This window comes from Bos indicus, unplaced genomic scaffold (genome assembly GCF_029378745.1).
Source record: "Bos indicus isolate NIAB-ARS_2022 breed Sahiwal x Tharparkar unplaced genomic scaffold, NIAB-ARS_B.indTharparkar_mat_pri_1.0 scaffold_92, whole genome shotgun sequence".
Classification (NCBI taxonomy): domain Eukaryota; kingdom Metazoa; phylum Chordata; class Mammalia; order Artiodactyla; family Bovidae; genus Bos; species Bos indicus.
Genome location: NW_027223750.1, coordinates 57,583 through 75,889, shown reverse-complemented (window position 1 = coordinate 75,889; position 18,307 = coordinate 57,583). Strand labels below are relative to the sequence as shown.

The 18,307-nt window shown below is 52.8% G+C and overlaps 4 protein-coding genes across 6 annotated transcripts; all 4 read left to right on the top strand.

Moving 5' to 3' along the window:
- The first annotated feature begins 741 nt into the window (after positions 1 to 741).
- LOC139182111 (EKC/KEOPS complex subunit LAGE3-like) lies at positions 742 to 2,363 on the top strand. The gene is made up of 3 exons (XM_070785577.1): positions 742 to 1,212; positions 1,731 to 1,856; positions 2,071 to 2,363. The coding sequence occupies exons 1-3, from the start codon at positions 872 to 874 to the stop codon at positions 2,198 to 2,200; spliced, it is 597 nt and encodes a 198-aa protein (XP_070641678.1). The 5' UTR covers positions 742 to 871; the 3' UTR covers positions 2,201 to 2,363.
- A 3,663-nt stretch (positions 2,364 to 6,026) lies between these two features.
- LOC139182103 (EKC/KEOPS complex subunit LAGE3-like) lies at positions 6,027 to 7,643 on the top strand. Of its 2 annotated transcripts, none has more exons than XM_070785569.1 (3): positions 6,027 to 6,487; positions 7,010 to 7,132; positions 7,347 to 7,643. In XM_070785569.1, the coding sequence occupies exons 1-3, from the start codon at positions 6,147 to 6,149 to the stop codon at positions 7,474 to 7,476; spliced, it is 594 nt and encodes a 197-aa protein (XP_070641670.1). In that variant the 5' UTR covers positions 6,027 to 6,146; the 3' UTR covers positions 7,477 to 7,643. The 2 variants fall into 2 exon arrangements, with proteins under 2 accessions (XP_070641670.1, XP_070641669.1); XM_070785568.1 differs by having other exon boundaries at positions 6,029 to 6,487; positions 7,007 to 7,132.
- A 3,458-nt stretch (positions 7,644 to 11,101) lies between these two features.
- On the top strand, positions 11,102 to 12,896 carry LOC139182105 (EKC/KEOPS complex subunit LAGE3-like). 2 transcript variants are annotated; one of them, XM_070785571.1, is made up of 3 exons: positions 11,102 to 11,775; positions 12,296 to 12,418; positions 12,633 to 12,896. In XM_070785571.1, the coding sequence occupies exons 1-3, from the start codon at positions 11,435 to 11,437 to the stop codon at positions 12,760 to 12,762; spliced, it is 594 nt and encodes a 197-aa protein (XP_070641672.1). In that variant the 5' UTR covers positions 11,102 to 11,434; the 3' UTR covers positions 12,763 to 12,896. The 2 variants fall into 2 exon arrangements, with proteins under 2 accessions (XP_070641672.1, XP_070641671.1); XM_070785570.1 differs by having other exon boundaries at positions 12,293 to 12,418.
- A 3,822-nt stretch (positions 12,897 to 16,718) lies between these two features.
- LOC139182107 (EKC/KEOPS complex subunit LAGE3-like) lies at positions 16,719 to 18,214 on the top strand. The gene is made up of 3 exons (XM_070785573.1): positions 16,719 to 17,059; positions 17,578 to 17,703; positions 17,918 to 18,214. Exons 1-3 carry the CDS (start codon positions 16,719 to 16,721, stop codon positions 18,045 to 18,047), a joined length of 597 nt encoding a protein of 198 aa, XP_070641674.1. The 3' UTR covers positions 18,048 to 18,214.
- The last annotated feature ends 93 nt before the right edge of the window (positions 18,215 to 18,307 follow it).

Genomic DNA, 18,307 nt, shown 5'->3' with positions numbered 1-18,307 from the left:
GCCTCTGACACGTGCTCTCTGTCTCACACACACACACGCACACCCCCCCCCATGTGCATGACCCTGTGCACAAACACACTTATACTCCCATGTGCATGCACCTGATCACATGCTCTCTCACACACACAGGTACACACACATGTGCTAGCACCTGTGCATAGGCACTGCCTATCTTTCTCGGGCACACACACACACACAGACATGGACAGGCAGATGCCCATGTGTTGCACCTTCCTAGAGACACACGAATGCACACGTCAGCTACGTGTGGGACACCAGAGGGACAGACCAGGCGTGACGCAAAGGGGCCCCACTGCCTTCCGGAAGTTGATGACAAGGATCTGCACTCAGCAGGATGGTCACCTGTGAGCGTGGCCAGGTTGGCAACGGCACAGACTTGGAGGTGCACAGGGACCAGGGCTCACTTGGGGTTTGCAGGCTTGGACCAGAAACAGTCACGTGCGCTGCAGAGTGTGGCAGTGTCTGCCTGACCATGCACACTAAGGAGGTGCCCCCCACCCCCCTCCCCCACACACACACCCAGAGGCATCACCACTAAGCCGTTTACCAGGTCTCCGGGCCAAGGCAGGGCTGACTTAGAGCACCCAGACCACATGGGTGTGTGTCCGCACAGGCGGAAGGGGGCGACACGGCACACTAACGCATGAAATTTTAGCAGGGGCGTCCATTGCCCGAGAGCCTGCAGTCATCGCGGGAACGAATGTTCGGTGGGAACCAATCGAGAGGCAGGACCAGGGTGAGTGTGCGCAGGCGCTCTGCCTATGCTGAGCTGCAGGTCGCAGTACACGCCTGGGTTCTGTAGGGAGGGTTCAGTCTTTCCGGCTGCGGAGGGAGCGGGAGAGGGTTCAAGATGGAGTCCGACGCGCACGGTGGAGGAGCCAGCAGGGCAGCCGATGAACACCCAGGTGCCGTGGAATTTGCAGTGGGCACAGCACGTGGTAGCTGCAGCCAGCCGGGTGGTGCTGGTGGCCAGGATGACCCTGACGACCCAGCTGGCCCTGGTGATGCCGTCAGCCGTGGAGTTCATGGAGGCGCTGGTGACCTGGCTGGTCCCAGAGGCCCCAGCGCTGCAGGAGAGTCAGGTGGTGCAGCTGCTGCCATTCCGCACATCCCGGGGCCATCACACGCTCCAGGGCCTGGTGGAGATACTCCACCTGGAGCCGCAGTTCTGAGTAATCGAGCCGTCCAGTTGTATCCTATTCCAGGAACCCCAGCGGGCCAGGCGGCCGCGGGGGCCAGGATGTGAGCTAGGGGTGGTTTGGCGGGGGCGGGGGCGGGGTGGGGGGACGGTTACAAGTGGTGCTAAAGTGTAGGAGGAGCGTACTCTGGGGGGCTGGAGGATATGGGTGAGGGGTGGTCTGGCTGTGAGGGGAAGATAGTGAGGAAAAGCACCCTGAAGGGAACCAGAGAGTCGGGAGGGCATATCCACGGTGTCTGCCAGTGGCCTTGTGGTAGAATGCGTGTTTCCGTGAGCAGGGAGCCTGTCGTACAGGCAAAATGAATAGTGTGGATGGTGGTGAGGAAAAGCAACCTGAAGGGTCCCAGAGGGTCGTGCAGTGATATCCGGGGTGTAACTCAGGGTATAGGCTGAGAGGTCCGGACTTTCTAGGCGGCCTCCTTGTGGGAGAAAGCGGGTCTCAGTGGGCAGGGATCCCGACGTACAGGCAAAATGAGAAATGCGGTTGGTGCCTTAACCTCATGTCCACCAGCAGCCTCACTGTGCCTTTCGCATCATACGTGGATGCGGGCCTTGCCCGCCACTTCCTGACTGTACGTACCCAACTGCGAGGGCCGATTCGGAAGGAGCTCGACGTTAATGGCCGCATGCTGGTTCTGTGAGTTCTAAAGGGGTCCAGGGCCGGGGAGAGGGTGGTGGGTGGTGGGTGGTGGCCAAGGCCAGTCTGGGCCCAGGAGGAGCCATAATGGACGGTTAAGCCTAAAGGAAAAGTGTGGTGCTCTGGGCTTGTCGGTGTGCGGGAACAGAGGGAGGACGTGCTCCTCTTCCTCCTTCTCGGAGGAAAGTTGAATGACATTTTCCCTCCCTTTCAGCCGATTGACTGCTGAAGACCCTGGCCTGCTCCAGAACTCCATCATCTTCTGTCTGGAGCAGCTTTCCCTGGTGATTCGGTCCTTGCAGCACTTTGGGGGCCGTGTTTCTCGGCACAGAAGAGGGGTTTAAACCTAGCCTATGTGCCCTAGCTTCAGGCGTCGTTCCCCAGGGCGTTGCTTTCTGCAGTACTTTGATTGGGCTTCATCTTATGTCTGTGCTGCTTTTTGGGGCTCAGTGTCTACATAGTTGTTTGGTGATTGTTAACTGCGGAAAATAAAACTGAGCTTTTGTGCTGTCTCTGACTTTATTTTTAGCTTCTGCACTTCCTCCTACTGCATGTGTCTTTCAGTTGGAGGGGAGGTTCTGAGATCCAAGTGTTCGAGGACTACAACGTAATTGAAGACAATGTAAGAAGTGGGAGAGTAAGAAAGTTGTATACTGTCATTCGGTATTAATTTTGGAGTATTTTATGATTTTATAGTTATATTAAATGTTAAGAGTTACCAGAGGCCTTCCCTGGTGGCTCAGATGGTAAAGAATCTGCCTGCAGTGTGGTAGACCGGGTTCAAACTCCGGGTTGTGAATATCCTCTGGAGAAGGTAATGGCAATCCACTCCAGTATTTATGCCTGGAGAAATCCTGGACAGTGGAGCTTGCAGGCTACAATTCATGGGCTTGCAAGGAGTTGGACTCCACAGAGCAAGTGCACTTTTCACTTTTCATTTAACATCTGAAGGATGTTATTTTTTCAGTCTATAATTCATGGCCAACTATTTGTGCCCCCATGGACTGTAGCATACCAGACTCCTTTGTCCTCCACTATCTCCTGGAATTTACTCCAGTTCATGTCCATTGAGCGGGTTTATGCTATCTACCCATCTCATCCTCTGTCTCCCCCTTCTCCTGTTGCCTTCAGTCTTCCCCAGCATCAGGGTCTCTTCCAGGTAGTTGGCCCTTCACATCAGGTAGCCAAAGTATAGGAGCTTCAGGATCAGCATGAGTCCGTCCAATGAATATTCAGGGTTGACTTCCTTTAGGATTGACTGGTCTGTTCTCCTTGCAGTCCAAGTCCTCTCAAGGGTATCCGTGAACCCTGAAACCTTGCTCTACTCACTAATTAATTGTAATAGCTCTTTTCTACGTCCCACTGGACTTCATCCATAGACAATCATTTTGTCTGTAAATAAATACACACTTCTTTCTTTCTTTCCAATTTATGCGTTTTAACTGATTTCTTTTAAAATGAAAGCTCCAACACTTTGGCCACCTGATTTGAAGAGGTGACTCACTGGCAAAGCCCCTAATGCTGGGAACGATTGAAGGCAGGCATGGAGGATGAGATGCTTGGATGGCTATTAAAAAGAACACACTGGAATCAGCTCTAACGAGGTGGATGAAACTGGAGCCTTTTATACAGGGTGAAGTAAGTCACAAAGAAAAACGCCAATACGGTATAGTAATGCATATATGTCGAATTTAGAAAGATGGTAAGGATGACCCTATATGCAAGACAGCAAAAGAGACACCGAGATAAAGAACAGGCTGTTGGGCTGTTTGGGAGGAGGCGAGGGTGGGATGATTTGAGACAATCGCATTGAAACATGTGTATTACCACATGAGAAATAGATCGTCAGTCCAGGTTCGATGCGTGAGACAGGGCGCTCAGGGCCGGTGCACCGGGATGACCCTGAGGAATTGGATAGGGAGGGAAGTGGGAGTGGGATTCAGAATGTGGGACACACGTAGGCACATGGCTGACTCATGTCAATGTATGGCAAAAACCAGAACAATATTGTAAAGTAATGAGCCTCCAATTAAAATAAATAAACAAATGTAAAAAGAGGAAAGCCAAAAACATTTGCAAAAATAGATGAAATCAACAAATTCCTTGAATGACCAAAATTCCCAAAACTAACTCAAAAAGAAAGTGAAAACCCTAGATAATTCCTAGGTCTATCAAAGATTTGGAACAGAAAACTCCAGGCCCATGTGACTTAAGTAGTGAATCCTATGAAATACATAAAGGAGAAATATCACCAAACCCATACAAATTCTTTCATAGAGGAGATTTAACAGTTCTCAAATCATTATGGGGCCAGCCTTCCACAATACCAAAATTGGATGAAGACATTGCAAGAAAAGAAAATTATAGAACAATATTCTTCATTAAGCAAAAAAAAAATGAAATGTTAGCAAAATTAATCCAGCAATATATAAAGCATTAGGACCAAAAAAGATCTATCCCAAGAATGAAGGATTGGTTATGCATTAAAATATCTTCAACCAGCGTTATTCATCACATGAAGAAAACACAGGAGAAAAACCATATGATCATTTGGATAGATGCCGCAAAAGCATTTGACAATATTCGAGAACCACTATCTTAAAAACTCTTGGAAACCTAGGACTACAAACAGACTTTCTTAATCTGATCGAGGTCACCTACAAAACTCCTACAACTAAAGGTGATAATGGAGGAAAATCGAATCCCTACACTGTGGGTGGGGACGGCTGCTGGCCTTCGATTTGGAGGCCACCGAGAGGCCTATCCAGCCAGGCAGTGAGGATCAAGCGGACTGACTGAAGTAACCTGTCCCCTCCTCGGGCAGTGGCCCTGATCCACTCGCCTCCCGTGGCACCAGTGGTTCCCCGGCAGACGCACACCCCCTATCAGATAGTGGCGCCCGAGCCCCGTCATCGCCCCCAGCAGCACTGTGTCTGTTGACTTGACCCCTTCCAGACACAGAAATAGACCAGCACCCAGCAGGCCAGCAGACACAGGGTCACCTTCCAGTTGAGGGCACCTGGCAGCTACAGCCCTCCGGAGAGCTACAAGACCTTGTTCCTGGAGAGGGAAGGCCCGTGAGAGTTGTGCCAGCAGAGGCCATGCGACTAGGGGTTTCCTGGAGGCCACTGTCCTTCCGGCAGCCCTGTGTGAGGCTGTTCGCACCGGTGCTTCTGGCGCGTCTGGGTAAGCCCCTAGCCTGGACTCCATGCCGTCTGTGTGCCTGCAGCCCCAAGAGGCCCAGCCCCATGCCATCTCCAGTGAGTCCAACAGTAGTCCTCGCTTCCCTCCTCAGGCGGCCAAGCACAGTCCACTCCGCATCCCTAGTCTCAGGACTCCAGGACCGGTTCCCCATCCACCACCATGCAAAGGCACCTGCGCGTGAACAAAGCACACAGAGATGCCAATCTGCATGCCTCTGACACGTGCTCTCTGTCTCACACACACACACGCACACCCCCCCCCATGTGCATGACCCTGTGCACAAACACACTTATACTCCCATGTGCATGCACCTGATCACATGCTCTCTCACACACACAGGTACACACACATGTGCTAGCACCTGTGCATAGGCACTGCCTATCTTTCTCGGGCACACACACACACACACAGACATGGACAGGCAGATGCCCATGTGTTGCACCTTCCTAGAGACACATGAATGCACACTTCAGCTACGTGTGGGACACCAGAGGGACAGACCAGGCGTGACGCAAAGGGGCCCCACTGCCTTCCGGAAGTTGATGACAAGGATCTGCGCTCAGCAGGATGGTCACCTGTGAGCGTGGCCAGGTTGGCAACGGCACAGACTTGGAGGTGCACAGGGACCAGGGCTCACTTGGGGTTTGCAGGCTTGGACCAGAAACAGTCACGTGCGCTGCAGAGTGTGGCAGTGTCTGCCTGACCATGCGCACTAAGGAGGTGCCCCCCCACCCCCCTCCCCCACACACACACCCAGAGGCATCACCACTAAGCCGTTTACCAGGTCTCCGGGCCAAGGCAGGGCTGACTTAGAGCACCCAGACCACATGGGTGTGTGTCCGCACAGGCGGAAGGGGGCGACACGGCACACTAACGCATGAAATTTTAGCCGGGGGGCGTCCATTGCCCGAGAGCCTGCAGTCATCGCGGGAACGAATGTTCGGTGGGAACCAATCGAGAGGCAGGACCAGGGTGAGTGTGCGCAGGCGCTCTGCCTATGCTGAGCTGCAGGTCGCAGTACACGCCTGGGTTCTGTAGGGAGGGTTCAGTCTTTCCGGCTGCGGAGGGAGCGGGAGAGGGTTCAAGATGGAGTCCGACGCGCACGGTGGAGGAGCCAGCAGGGCAGCCGATGAACACCCAGGTGCCGTGGAATTTGCAGTGGGCACAGCACGTGGTAGCTGCAGCCAGCCGGGTGGTGCTGGTGGCCAGGATGACCCTGACGACCCAGCTGGCCCTGGTGATGCCGTCAGCCGTGGAGTTCATGGAGGCGCTGGTGACCTGGCTGGTCCCAGAGGCCCCAGCGCTGCAGGAGAGTCAGGTGGTGCAGCTGCTGCCATTCCGCACATCCCGGGGCCATCACACGCTCCAGGGCCTGGTGGAGATACTCCACCTGGAGCCGCAGTTCTGAGTAATCGAGCCATCCAGTTGTATCCTATTCCAGGAACCCCAGCGGGCCAGGCGGCCGCGGGGGCCAGGATGTGAGCTAGGGGTGGTTTGGCGGGGGCGGGGGCGGGGTGGGGGGACGGTTACAAGTGGTGCTAAAGTGTAGGAGGAGCGTACTCTGGGGGGCTGGAGGATATGGGTGAGGGGTGGTCTGGCTGTGAGGGGAAGACAGTGAGGAAAAGCACCCTGAAGGGAACCAGAGAGTCGGGAGGGGCATATCCACGGTGTCTGCCAGTGGCCTTGTGGTAGAATGCGTGTTTCCGTGAGCAGGGAGCCTGTCGTACAGGCAAAATGAATAGTGTGGATGGTGGTGAGGAAAAGCAACCTGAAGGGTCCCAGAGGGTCGTGCAGTGATATCCGGGGTGTAACTCAGGGTATAGGCTGAGAGGTCCGGACTTTCTAGGCGGCCTCCTTGTGGGAGAAAGCGGGTCTCAGTGGGCAGGGATCCCGACGTACAGGCAAAATGAGAAATGCGGTTGGTGCCTTAACCTCATGTCCACCAGCAGCCTCACTGTGCCTTTCGCATCATACGTGGATGCGGGCCTTGCCCGCCACTTCCTGACTGTACGTACCCAACTGCGAGGGCCGATTCGGAAGGAGCTCGACGTTAATGGCCGCATGCTGGTTCTGTGAGTTCTAAAGGGGTCCAGGGCCGGGGAGAGGGTGGTGGGTGGTGGGTGGTGGCCAAGGCCAGTCTGGGCCCAGGAGGAGCCATAACGGACGGTTAAGCCTAAAGGAAAAGTGTGGTGCTCTGGGCTTGTCGGTGTGCGGGAACAGAGGGAGGACGTGCTCCTCTTCCTCCTTCTCGGAGGAAAGTTGAATGACATTTTCCCTCCCTTTCAGCCGATTGACTGCTGAAGACCCTGGCCTGCTCCAGAACTCCATCGTCTTCTGTCTGGAGCAGCTTTCCCTGGTGATGCGGTCCTTGCAGCACTTTGGGGGCCGTGTTTCTCGGCACAGAAGAGGGGTTTAAACCTAGCCTATGTGCCCTAGCTTCAGGCGTCGTTCCCCAGGGCGTTGCTTTCTGCAGTACTTTGATCGGGCTTCATCTTATGTCTGTGCTGCTTTTTGGGGCTCAGTGTCTACATAGTTGTTTGGTGATTGTTAACTGCGGAAAATAAAACTGAGCTTTTGTGCTGTCTCTGACTTTATTTTTAGCTTCTGCACTTCCTCATACTGCATGTGTCTTTCAGTTGGAGGGGAGGTTCTGAGATCCAAGTGTTCGAGGACTACAACGTAATTGAAGACAATGTAAGAAGTGGGAGAATAAGAAAGTTGTATACTGTCATTCGGTAATAATTTTGGAGTATTTTATGATTTTATAGTTATATTAAATGTTAAGAGTTACCAGAGGCCTTCCCTGGTGGCTCAGATGGTAAAGAATCTGCCTGCAGTGTGGTAGACCGGGTTCAAACTCCGGGTTGTGAATATCCTCTGGAGAAGGTAATGGCAATCCACTCCAGTATTTTTGCCTGGAGAAATCCTGGACAGTGGAGCTTGCAGGCTACAATTCATGGGCTTGCAAGGAGTTGGACTCCACAGAGCAAGTGCACTTTTCACTTTTCATTTAACACCTGAAGGATGTTGTTTCTTCAGTCTATAATTCATGGCCAACTATTTGTGCCCCCATGGACTGTAGCATACCAGACTCCTTTGTCCTCCACTATCTCCTGGAATTTACTCCAGTTCATGTCCATTGAGTGGGTTATGCTATCTACCCATCTCATCCTCTGTCTCCCCCTTCTCCTGTTGCCTTCAGTCTTCCCCAGCATCAGGGTCTCTTCCAGGTAGTTGGCCCTTCACATCAGGTAGCCAAAGTATAGGAGCTTCAGGATCAGCATGAGTCCGTCCAATGAATATTCAGGGTTGACTTCCTTTAGGATTGACTGGTCTGTTCTCCTTGCAGTCCAAGTCCTCTCAAGGGTATCCGTGAACCCTGAAACCTTGCTCTACTCACTAATTAATTGTAATAGCTCTTTTCTACGTCCCACTGGACTTCATCCATAGACAATCATTTTGTCTGTAAATAAATACACAGTTCTTTCTTTCTTTCCAATTTATGCGTTTTAACTGATTTCTTTTAAAATGAAAGCTCCAACACTTTGGCCACCTGATTTGAAGAGGTGACTCACTGGCAAAGCCCCTAATGCTGGGAACGATTGAAGGCAGGAAGATAAGGGGACGATGGAGGATGAGATGGTTGGATGGCTATTAAAAAGAACACACTGGAATCAGCTCTAACGAGGTGGATGAAACTGGAGCCTTTTATACAGGGTGAAGTAAGTCACAAAGAAAAACGCCAATACGGTATAGTAATGCATATATGTCGAATTTAGAAAGATGGTAAGGATGACCCTATATGCAAGACAGCAAAAGAGACACCGAGATAAAGAACAGGCTGTTGGGCTGTTTGGGAGAAGGCGAGGGTGGGATGATTTGAGACAATCGCATTGAAACATGTATATTACCACACGAGAAATAGATCGTCAGTCCAGGTTCGATGCGTGAGACAGGGCGCTCAGGGCCGGTGCACCGGGATGACCCTGAGGAATTGGATAGGGAGGGAAGTGGGAGTGGGATTCAGAATGTGGGACACATGTACACACATGGCTGACTCATGTCAATGTATGGCAAAAACCAGAACAATATTGTAAAGTAATGAGCCTCCAATTTAAATAAATAAATAAATGTAAAAAGAGGAAAGCCAAAAACATTTGCAAAAATAGATGAAATCAACAAATTCCTTGAATGACCAAAATTCCCAAAACTAACTCAAAAAGAAAGTGAAAACCCTAGATAATCCCTAGGTCTATCAAAGATTTGGAACAGAAAACTCCAGGCCCATGTGACTTAAGTAGTGAATCCTATGAAATACATAAAGGAGAAATATCACCAAACCCATACAAATTCTTTCATAGAGGAGATTTAACAGTTCTCAAATCATTATGGGGCCAGCCTTCCACAATACCAAAATTGGATGAAGACACTGCAAGAAAAGAAAATTATAGAACAATATTCTTCATTAAGCAAAAAAAAAATGAAATGTTAGCAAAATTAATCCAGCAATATATAAAGCATTAGGACCAAAAAAGATCTATCCCAAGAATGAAGGATTGGTTATGCATTAAAATATCTTCAACCAGCGTTATTCATCACATGAAGAAAACACAGGAGAAAACCCATATGATCATTTGGATAGATGCCGCAAAAGCATTTGACGATATTCGAGAACCACTATCTTAAAAACTCTTGGAAACCTAGGACTACAAACAGACTTTCTTAATCTGATCAAGGTCACCTACAAAACTCCTACAACTAAAGGTGATAATGGAGGAAAATCGAATCCCTACACTGTGGGTGGGGACGGCTGCTGGCCTTCGATTTGGAGGCCACCGAGAGGCCTATCCAGCCAGGCAGTGAGGATCAAGCGGACTGATTGAAGTAACCTGTCCCCTCCTCGGGCAGTGGCCCTGATCCACTCGCCTCCCGTGGCACCAGTGGTTCCCCGGCAGACGCACACCCCCTATCAGATAGTGGCGCCCGAGCCCCGTCATCGCCCCCAGCAGCACTGTGTCTGTTGACTTGACCCCTTCCAGACACAGACATAGACCAGCACCCAGCAGGCCAGCAGACACAGGGTCACCTTCCAGTTGAGGGCACCTGGCAGCTACAGCCCTCCGGAGAGCTACACGACCTTGTTCCTGGAGAGGGAAGGCCCGTGAGAGTTGTGCCAGCAGAGGCCATGCGACTAGGGGTTTCCTGGAGGCCACTGTCCTTCCGGCAGCCCTGTGTGAGGCTGTTCGCACCGGTGCTTCTGGCGGGTCTGGGTAAGCCCCTAGCCTGGACTCCATGCCGTCTGTGTGCCTGCAGCCCCAAGAGGCCCAGCCCCATGCCATCTCCAGTGAGTCCAACAGTAGTCCTCGCTTCCCTCCTCAGGCAGCTAAGCACAGTCCACTCCGCATCCCTAGTCTCAGGACTCCAGGACCGGTTCCCCGTCCACCACCATGCAAAGGCACCTGCGCATGAACAAAGCACACAGAGATGCCAATCTGCATGCCTCTGACACGTGCTCTCTGTCTCACACACACACACGCACACCCCCCCCCCATGTGCATGACCCTGTGCACAAACACACTTATACTCCCATGTGCATGCACCTGACCACATGCTCTCTCACACACAGGTACACACACATGTGCTAGCACCTGTGCATAGGCACTGCCTATCTTTCTCGGGCACACACACACACACACACAGACATGGACAGGCAGATGCCCATGTGTTGCACCTACCTAGAGACACACGAATGCACACGTCAGCTCCGTGTGGGACACCAGAGGGACAGACCAGGCGTGACACAAAGGGGCCCCACTGCCTTCCGGAAGTTGATGACAAGGATCTGCGCTCAGCAGGATGGTCACCTGTGAGCGTGGCCAGGTTGGCAACGGCACAGACTTGGAGGTGCACAGGGACCAGGGCTCACTTGGGGTTTGCAGGCTTGGACCAGAAACAGTCACGTGCGCTGCAGAGTGTGGCAGTGTCTGCCTGACCATGCGCACTAAGGAGGTGCCCCCCCACCCCCCTCCCCCACACACACACCCAGAGGCATCACCACTAAGCCGTTTACCAGGTCTCCGGGCCAAGGCAGGGCTGACTTAGAGCACCCAGACCACATGGGTGTGTGTCCGCACAGGCGGAAGGGGGCGACACGGCACACTAACGCATGAAATTTTAGCCGGGGGCGTCCATTGCCCGAGAGCCTGCAGTCACCGCGGGAACGAATGTTCGGTGGGAACCAATCGAGAGGCAGGACCAGGGTGAGTGTGCGCAGGCGCTCTGCCTATGCTGAGCTGCAGGTCGCAGTACACGCCTGGGTTCTGTAGGGAGGGTTCAGTCTTTCCGGCTGCGGAGGGAGCGGGAGACGGTTCAAGATGGAGTCCGACGCGCACGGTGGAGGAGCCAGCAGGGCAGCCGATGAACACCCAGGTGCCGTGGAATTTGCAGTGGGCACAGCACGTGGTAGCTGCAGCCAGCCGGGTGGTGCTGGTGGCCAGGATGACCCTGACGACCCAGCTGGCCCTGGTGATGCCGTCAGCCGTGGAGTTCATGGAGGCGCTGGTGACCTGGCTGGTCCCAGAGGCCCCAGCGCTGCAGGAGAGTCAGGTGGTGCAGCTGCTGCCATTCCGCACATCCCGGGGCCATCACACGCTCCAGGGCCTGGTGGAGATACTCCACCTGGAGCCGCAGTTCTGAGTAATCGAGCCATCCAGTTGTATCCTATTCCAGGAACCCCAGCGGGCCAGGCGGCCGCGGGGGCCAGGATGTGAGCGAGGGGTGGTTTGGCGGGGGCGGGGGCGGGGTGGGGGGCGGTTACAAGTGGTGCTAAAGTGTAGGAGGAGCGAACTCTGGGGGGCTGGAGGATATGGGTGAGGGGTGGTCTGGCTGTGAGGGGAAGACAGTGAGGAAAAGCACCCTGAAGGGAACCAGAGAGTCGGGAGGTGATATCCACGGTGTCTGCCAGTGGCCTTGTGGTAGAATGCGTGTTTCCGTGAGCAGGGAGCCTGTCGTACAGGCAAAATGAATAGTGTGGATGGTGGTGAGGAAAAGCAACCTGAAGGGTCCCAGAGGGTCGTGCAGTGATATCCGGGGTGTAACTCAGGGTATAGGCTGAGAGGTCCGGACTTTCTAGGCGGCCTCCTTGTGGGAGAAAGCGGGTCTCAGTGGGCAGGGATCCCGACGTACAGGCAAAATGAGAAATGCGGTTGGTGCCTTAACCTCATGTCCACCAGCAGCCTCACTGTGCCTTTCGCATCATACGTGGATGCGGGCCTTGCCCGCCACTTCCTGACTGTACGTACCCAACTGCGAGGGCCGATTCGGAAGGAGCTCGACGTTAATGGCCGCATGCTGGTTCTGTGAGTTCTAAAGGGGTCCAGGGCCGGGGAGAGGGTGGTGGGTGGTGGGTGGTGGCCAAGGCCAGTCTGGGCCCAGGAGGAGCCATAACGGACGGTTAAGCCTAAAGGAAAAGTGTGGTGCTCTGGGCTTGTCGGTGTGCGGGAACGGAGGGAGGACGTGCTCCTCTTCCTCCTTCTCGGAGGAAAGTTGAATGACATTTTCCCTCCCTTTCAGCCGATTGACTGCTGAAGACCCTGGCCTGCTCCAGAACTCCATCGTCTTCTGTCTGGAGCAGCTTTCCCTGGTGATGCGGTCCTTGCAGCACTTTGGGGGCCGTGTTTCTCGGCACAGAAGAGGGGTTTAAACCTAGCCTATGTGCCCTAGCTTCAGGCGTCGTTCCCCAGGGCGTTGCTTTCTGCAGTACTTTGATCGGGCTTCATCTTATGTCTGTGCTGCTTTTTGGGGCTCAGTGTCTACATAGTTGTTTGGTGATTGTTAACTGCGAAAATAAAACTGAGCTTTTGTGCTGTCTCTGACTTTATTTTTAGCTTCTGCACTTCCTCATACTGCATGTGTCTTTCAGTTGGAGGGGAGGTTCTGAGATCCAAGTGTTCGAGGACTACAACGTAATTGAAGACAATGTAAGAAGTGGGAGAATAAGAAAGTTGTATACTGTCATTCGGTAATAATTTTGGAGTATTTTATGATTTTATAGTTATATTAAATGTTAAGAGTTACCAGAGGCCTTCCCTGGTGGCTCAGATGGTAAAGAATCTGCCTGCAGTGTGGTAGACCGGGTTCAAACTCCGGGTTGTGAATATCCTCTGGAGAAGGTAATGGCAATCCACTCCAGTATTTTTGCCTGGAGAAATCCTGGACAGTGGAGCTTGCAGGCTACAATTCATGGGCTTGCAAGGAGTTGGACTCCACAGAGCAAGTGCACTTTTCACTTTTCATTTAACACCTGAAGGATGTTGTTTCTTCAGTCTATAATTCATGGCCAACTATTTGTGCCCCCATGGACTGTAGCATACCAGACTCCTTTGTCCTCCACTATCTCCTGGAATTTACTCCAGTTCATGTCCATTGAGTGGGTTATGCTATCTACCCATCTCATCCTCTGTCTCCCCCTTCTCCTGTTGCCTTCAGTCTTCCCCAGCATCAGGGTCTCTTCCAGGTAGTTGGCCCTTCACATCAGGTAGCCAAAGTATAGGAGCTTCAGGATCAGCATGAGTCCGTCCAATGAATATTCAGGGTTGACTTCCTTTAGGATTGACTGGTCTGTTCTCCTTGCAGTCCAAGTCCTCTCAAGGGTATCCGTGAACCCTGAAACCTTGCTCTACTCACTAATTAATTGTAATAGCTCTTTTCTACGTCCCACTGGACTTCATCCATAGACAATCATTTTGTCTGTAAATAAATACACAGTTCTTTCTTTCTTTCCAATTTATGCGTTTTAACTGATTTCTTTTAAAATGAAAGCTCCAACACTTTGGCCACCTGATTTGAAGAGGTGACTCACTGGCAAAGCCCCTAATGCTGGGAACGATTGAAGGCAGGAAGATAAGGGGACGATGGAGGATGAGATGGTTGGATGGCTATTAAAAAGAACACACTGGAATCAGCTCTAACGAGGTGGATGAAACTGGAGCCTTTTATACAGGGTGAAGTAAGTCACAAAGAAAAACGCCAATACGGTATAGTAATGCATATATGTCGAATTTAGCAAGATGGTAAGGATGACCCTATATGCAAGACAGCAAAAGAGACACCGAGATAAAGAACAGGCTGTTGGGCTGTTTGGGAGAAGGCGAGGGTGGGATGATTTGAGACAATCGCATTGAAACATGTATATTACCACACGAGAAATAGATCGTCAGTCCAGGTTCGATGCGTGAGACAGGGCGCTCAGGGCCGGTGCACCGGGATGACCCTGAGGAATTGGATAGGGAGGGAAGTGGGAGTGGGATTCAGAATGTGGGACACATGTACACACATGGCTGACTCATGTCAATGTATGGCAAAAACCAGAACAATATTGTAAAGTAATGAGCCTCCAATTTAAATAAATAAATAAATGTAAAAAGAGGAAAGCCAAAAACATTTGCAAAAATAGATGAAATCAACAAATTCCTTGAATGACCAAAATTCCCAAAACTAACTCAAAAAGAAAGTGAAAACCCTAGATAATCCCTAGGTCTATCAAAGATTTGGAACAGAAAACTCCAGGCCCATGTGACTTAAGTAGTGAATCCTATGAAATACATAAAGGAGAAATATCACCAAACCCATACAAATTCTTTCATAGAGGAGATTTAACAGTTCTCAAATCATTATGGGGCCAGCCTTCCACAATACCAAAATTGGATGAAGACACTGCAAGAAAAGAAAATTATAGAACAATATTCTTCATTAAGCAAAAAAAAAAATGAAATGTTAGCAAAATTAATCCAGCAATATATAAAGCATTAGGACCAAAAAAGATCTATCCCAAGAATGAAGGATTGGTTATGCATTAAAATATCTTCAACCAGCGTTATTCATCACATGAAGAAAACACAGGAGAAAACCCATATGATCATTTGGATAGATGCCGCAAAAGCATTTGACGATATTCGAGAACCACTATCTTAAAAACTCTTGGAAACCTAGGACTACAAACAGACTTTCTTAATCTGATCAACGTCACCTACAAAACTCCTACAACTAAAGGTGATAATGGAGGAAAATCAAATCCCTACACTGTGGGTGGGGACGGCTGCTGGCCTTCGATTTGGAGGCCACCGAGAGGCCTATCCAGCCAGGCAGTGAGGATCAAGCGGACTGATTGAAGTAACCTGTCCCCTCCTCGGGCAGTGGCCCTGATCCACTCGCCTCCCGTGGCACCAGTGGTTCCCCGGCAGACGCACACCCCCTATCAGATAGTGGCGCCCGAGCCCCGTCATCGCCCCCAGCAGCACTGTGTCTGTTGACTTGACCCCTTCCAGACACAGACATAGACCAGCACCCAGCAGGCCAGCAGACACAGGGTCACCTTCCAGTTGAGGGCACCTGGCAGCTACAGCCCTCCGGAGAGCTACACGACCTTGTTCCTGGAGAGGGAAGGCCCGTGAGAGTTGTGCCAGCAGAGGCCATGCGACTAGGGGTTTCCTGGAGGCCACTGTCCTTCCGGCAGCCCTGTGTGAGGCTGTTCGCACCGGTGCTTCTGGCGGGTCTGGGTAAGCCCCTAGCCTGGACTCCATGCCGTCTGTGTGCCTGCAGCCCCAAGAGGCCCAGCCCCATGCCATCTCCAGTGAGTCCAACAGTAGTCCTCGCTTCCCTCCTCAGGCAGCTAAGCACAGTCCACTCCGCATCCCTAGTCTCAGGACTCCAGGACCGGTTCCCCGTCCACCACCATGCAAAGGCACCTGCGCATGAACAAAGCACACAGAGATGCCAATCTGCATGCCTCTGACACGTGCTCTCTGTCTCACACACACACACGCACACCCCCCCCCCATGTGCATGACCCTGTGCACAAACACACTTATACTCCCATGTGCATGCACCTGACCACATGCTCTCTCACACACAGGTACACACACATGTGCTAGCACCTGTGCATAGGCACTGCCTATCTTTCTCGGGCACACACACACACACACATACATGGACAGGCAGATGCCCATGTGTTGCACCTACCTAGAGACACACGAATGCACACGTCAGCTCCGTGTGGGACACCAGAGGGACAGACCAGGCGTGACACAAAGGGGCCCCACTGCCTTCCGGAAGTTGATGACAAGGATCTGCGCTCAGCAGGATGGTCACCTGTGAGCGTGGCCAGGTTGGCAACGGCACAGACTTGGAGGTGCACAGGGACCAGGGCTCACTTGGGGTTTGCAGGCTTGGACCAGAAACAGTCACGTGCGCTGCAGAGTGTGGCAGTGTCTGCCTGACCATGCGCACTAAGGAGGTGCCCCCCCACCCCCCTCCCCCACACACACACCCAGAGGCATCACCACTAAGCCGTTTACCAGGTCTCCGGGCCAAGGCAGGGCTGACTTAGAGCACCCAGACCACATGGGTGTGTGTCCGCACAGGCGGAAGGGGGCGACACGGCACACTAACGCATGAAATTTTAGCCGGGGGCGTCCATTGCCCGAGAGCCTGCAGTCATCGCGGGAACGAATGTTCGGTGGGAACCAATCGAGAGGCAGGACCAGGGTGAGTGTGCGCAGGCGCTCTGCCTATGCTGAGCTGCAGGTCGCAGTACACGCCTGGGTTCTGTAGGGAGGGTTCAGTCTTTCCGGCTGCGGAGGGAGCGGGAGACGGTTCAAGATGGAGTCCGACGCGCACGGTGGAGGAGCCAGCGGGGCAGCCGATGAACACCCAGGTGCCGTGGAATTTGCAGTGGGCACAGCACGTGGTAGCTGCAGCCAGCCGGGTGGTGCTGGTGGCCAGGATGACCCTGACGACCCAGCTGGCCCTGGTGATGCCGTCAGCCGTGGAGTTCATGGAGGCGCTGGTGACCTGGCTGGTCCCAGAGGCCCCAGCGCTGCAGGAGAGTCAGGTGGTGCAGCTGCTGCCATTCCGCACATCCCGGGGCCATCACACGCTCCAGGGCCTGGTGGAGATACTCCACCTGGAGCCGCAGTTCTGAGTAATCGAGCCATCCAGTTGTATCCTATTCCAGGAACCCCAGCGGGCCAGGCGGCCGCGGGGGCCAGGATGTGAGCTAGGGGTGGTTTGGCGGGGGCGGGGGCGGGGTGGGGGGGCGGTTACAAGTGGTGCTAAAGTGTAGGAGGAGCGTACTCTGGGGGGCTGGAGGATATGGGTGAGGGGTGGTCTGGCTGTGAGGGGAAGACAGTGAGGAAAAGCACCCTGAAGGGAACCAGAGAGTCGGGAGGTGATATCCACGGTGTCTGCCAGTGGCCTTGTGGTAGAATGCGTGTTTCCGTGAGCAGGGAGCCTGTCGTACAGGCAAAATGAATAGTGTGGATGGTGGTGAGGAAAAGCAACCTGAAGGGTCCCAGAGGGTCGTGCAGTGATATCCGGGGTGTAACTCAGGGTATAGGCTGAGAGGTCCGGACTTTCTAGGCGGCCTCCTTGTGGGAGAAAGCGGGTCTCAGTGGGCAGGGATCCCGACGTACAGGCAAAATGAGAAATGCGGTTGGTGCCTTAACCTCATGTCCACCAGCAGCCTCACTGTGCCTTTCGCATCACACGTGGATGCGGGCCTTGCCCGCCACTTCCTGACTGTACGTACCCAACTGCGAGGGCCGATTCGGAAGGAGCTCGACGTTAATGGCCGCATGCTGGTTCTGTGAGTTCTAAAGGGGTCCAGGGCCGGGGAGAGGGTGGTGGGTGGTGGGTGGTGGCCAAGGCCAGTCTGGGCCCAGGAGGAGCCATAACGGACGGTTAAGCCTAAAGGAAAAGTGTGGTGCTCTGGGCTTGTCGGTGTGCGGGAACGGAGGGAGGACGTGCTCCTCTTCCTCCTTCTCGGAGGAAAGTTGAATGACATTTTCCCTCCCTTTCAGCCGATTGACTGCTGAAGACCCTGGCCTGCTCCAGAACTCCATCGTCTTCTGTCTGGAGCAGCTTTCCCTGGTGATGCGGTCCTTGCAGCACTTTGGGGGCCGTGTTTCTCGGCACAGAAGAGGGGTTTAAACCTAGCCTATGTGCCCTAGCTTCAGGCGTCGTTCCCCAGGGCGTTGCTTTCTGCAGTACTTTGATCGGGCTTCATCTTATGTCTGTGCTGCTTTTTGGGGCTCAGTGTCTACATAGTTGTTTGGTGATTGTTAACTGCGGAAAATAAAACTGAGCTTTTGTGCTGTCTCTGACTTTATTTTTAGCTTCTGCACTTCCTCATACTGCATGTGTCTTTCAGTTGGAGGGGAGGTTCTGAGATCCAAGTGTTCGAGGACTAC

Excerpts from the sequence above, each read along its gene's own strand:
- LOC139182111 (XM_070785577.1), top strand. The coding sequence starts at position 872 with ATGGAGTCCGACGCGCACGGTGGAGGAGCCAGCAGGGCAGCCGATGAA. Across the intron at positions 1,213-1,730 it reads AGTAATCGAGCCGTCCAGTT|CAGCCTCACTGTGCCTTTCG; the intron begins GTATCCTATTCC and ends CATGTCCACCAG. Across the intron at positions 1,857-2,070 it reads AATGGCCGCATGCTGGTTCT|CCGATTGACTGCTGAAGACC; the intron begins GTGAGTTCTAAA and ends CCTCCCTTTCAG.
- LOC139182103 (XM_070785568.1), top strand. The coding sequence starts at position 6,147 with ATGGAGTCCGACGCGCACGGTGGAGGAGCCAGCAGGGCAGCCGATGAA. Across the intron at positions 6,488-7,006 it reads AGTAATCGAGCCATCCAGTT|CAGCCTCACTGTGCCTTTCG; the intron begins GTATCCTATTCC and ends CATGTCCACCAG. Across the intron at positions 7,133-7,346 it reads AATGGCCGCATGCTGGTTCT|CCGATTGACTGCTGAAGACC; the intron begins GTGAGTTCTAAA and ends CCTCCCTTTCAG.
- LOC139182105 (XM_070785570.1), top strand. The coding sequence starts at position 11,435 with ATGGAGTCCGACGCGCACGGTGGAGGAGCCAGCAGGGCAGCCGATGAA. Across the intron at positions 11,776-12,292 it reads AGTAATCGAGCCATCCAGTT|CAGCCTCACTGTGCCTTTCG; the intron begins GTATCCTATTCC and ends CATGTCCACCAG. Across the intron at positions 12,419-12,632 it reads AATGGCCGCATGCTGGTTCT|CCGATTGACTGCTGAAGACC; the intron begins GTGAGTTCTAAA and ends CCTCCCTTTCAG.
- LOC139182107 (XM_070785573.1), top strand. The coding sequence starts at position 16,719 with ATGGAGTCCGACGCGCACGGTGGAGGAGCCAGCGGGGCAGCCGATGAA. Across the intron at positions 17,060-17,577 it reads AGTAATCGAGCCATCCAGTT|CAGCCTCACTGTGCCTTTCG; the intron begins GTATCCTATTCC and ends CATGTCCACCAG. Across the intron at positions 17,704-17,917 it reads AATGGCCGCATGCTGGTTCT|CCGATTGACTGCTGAAGACC; the intron begins GTGAGTTCTAAA and ends CCTCCCTTTCAG.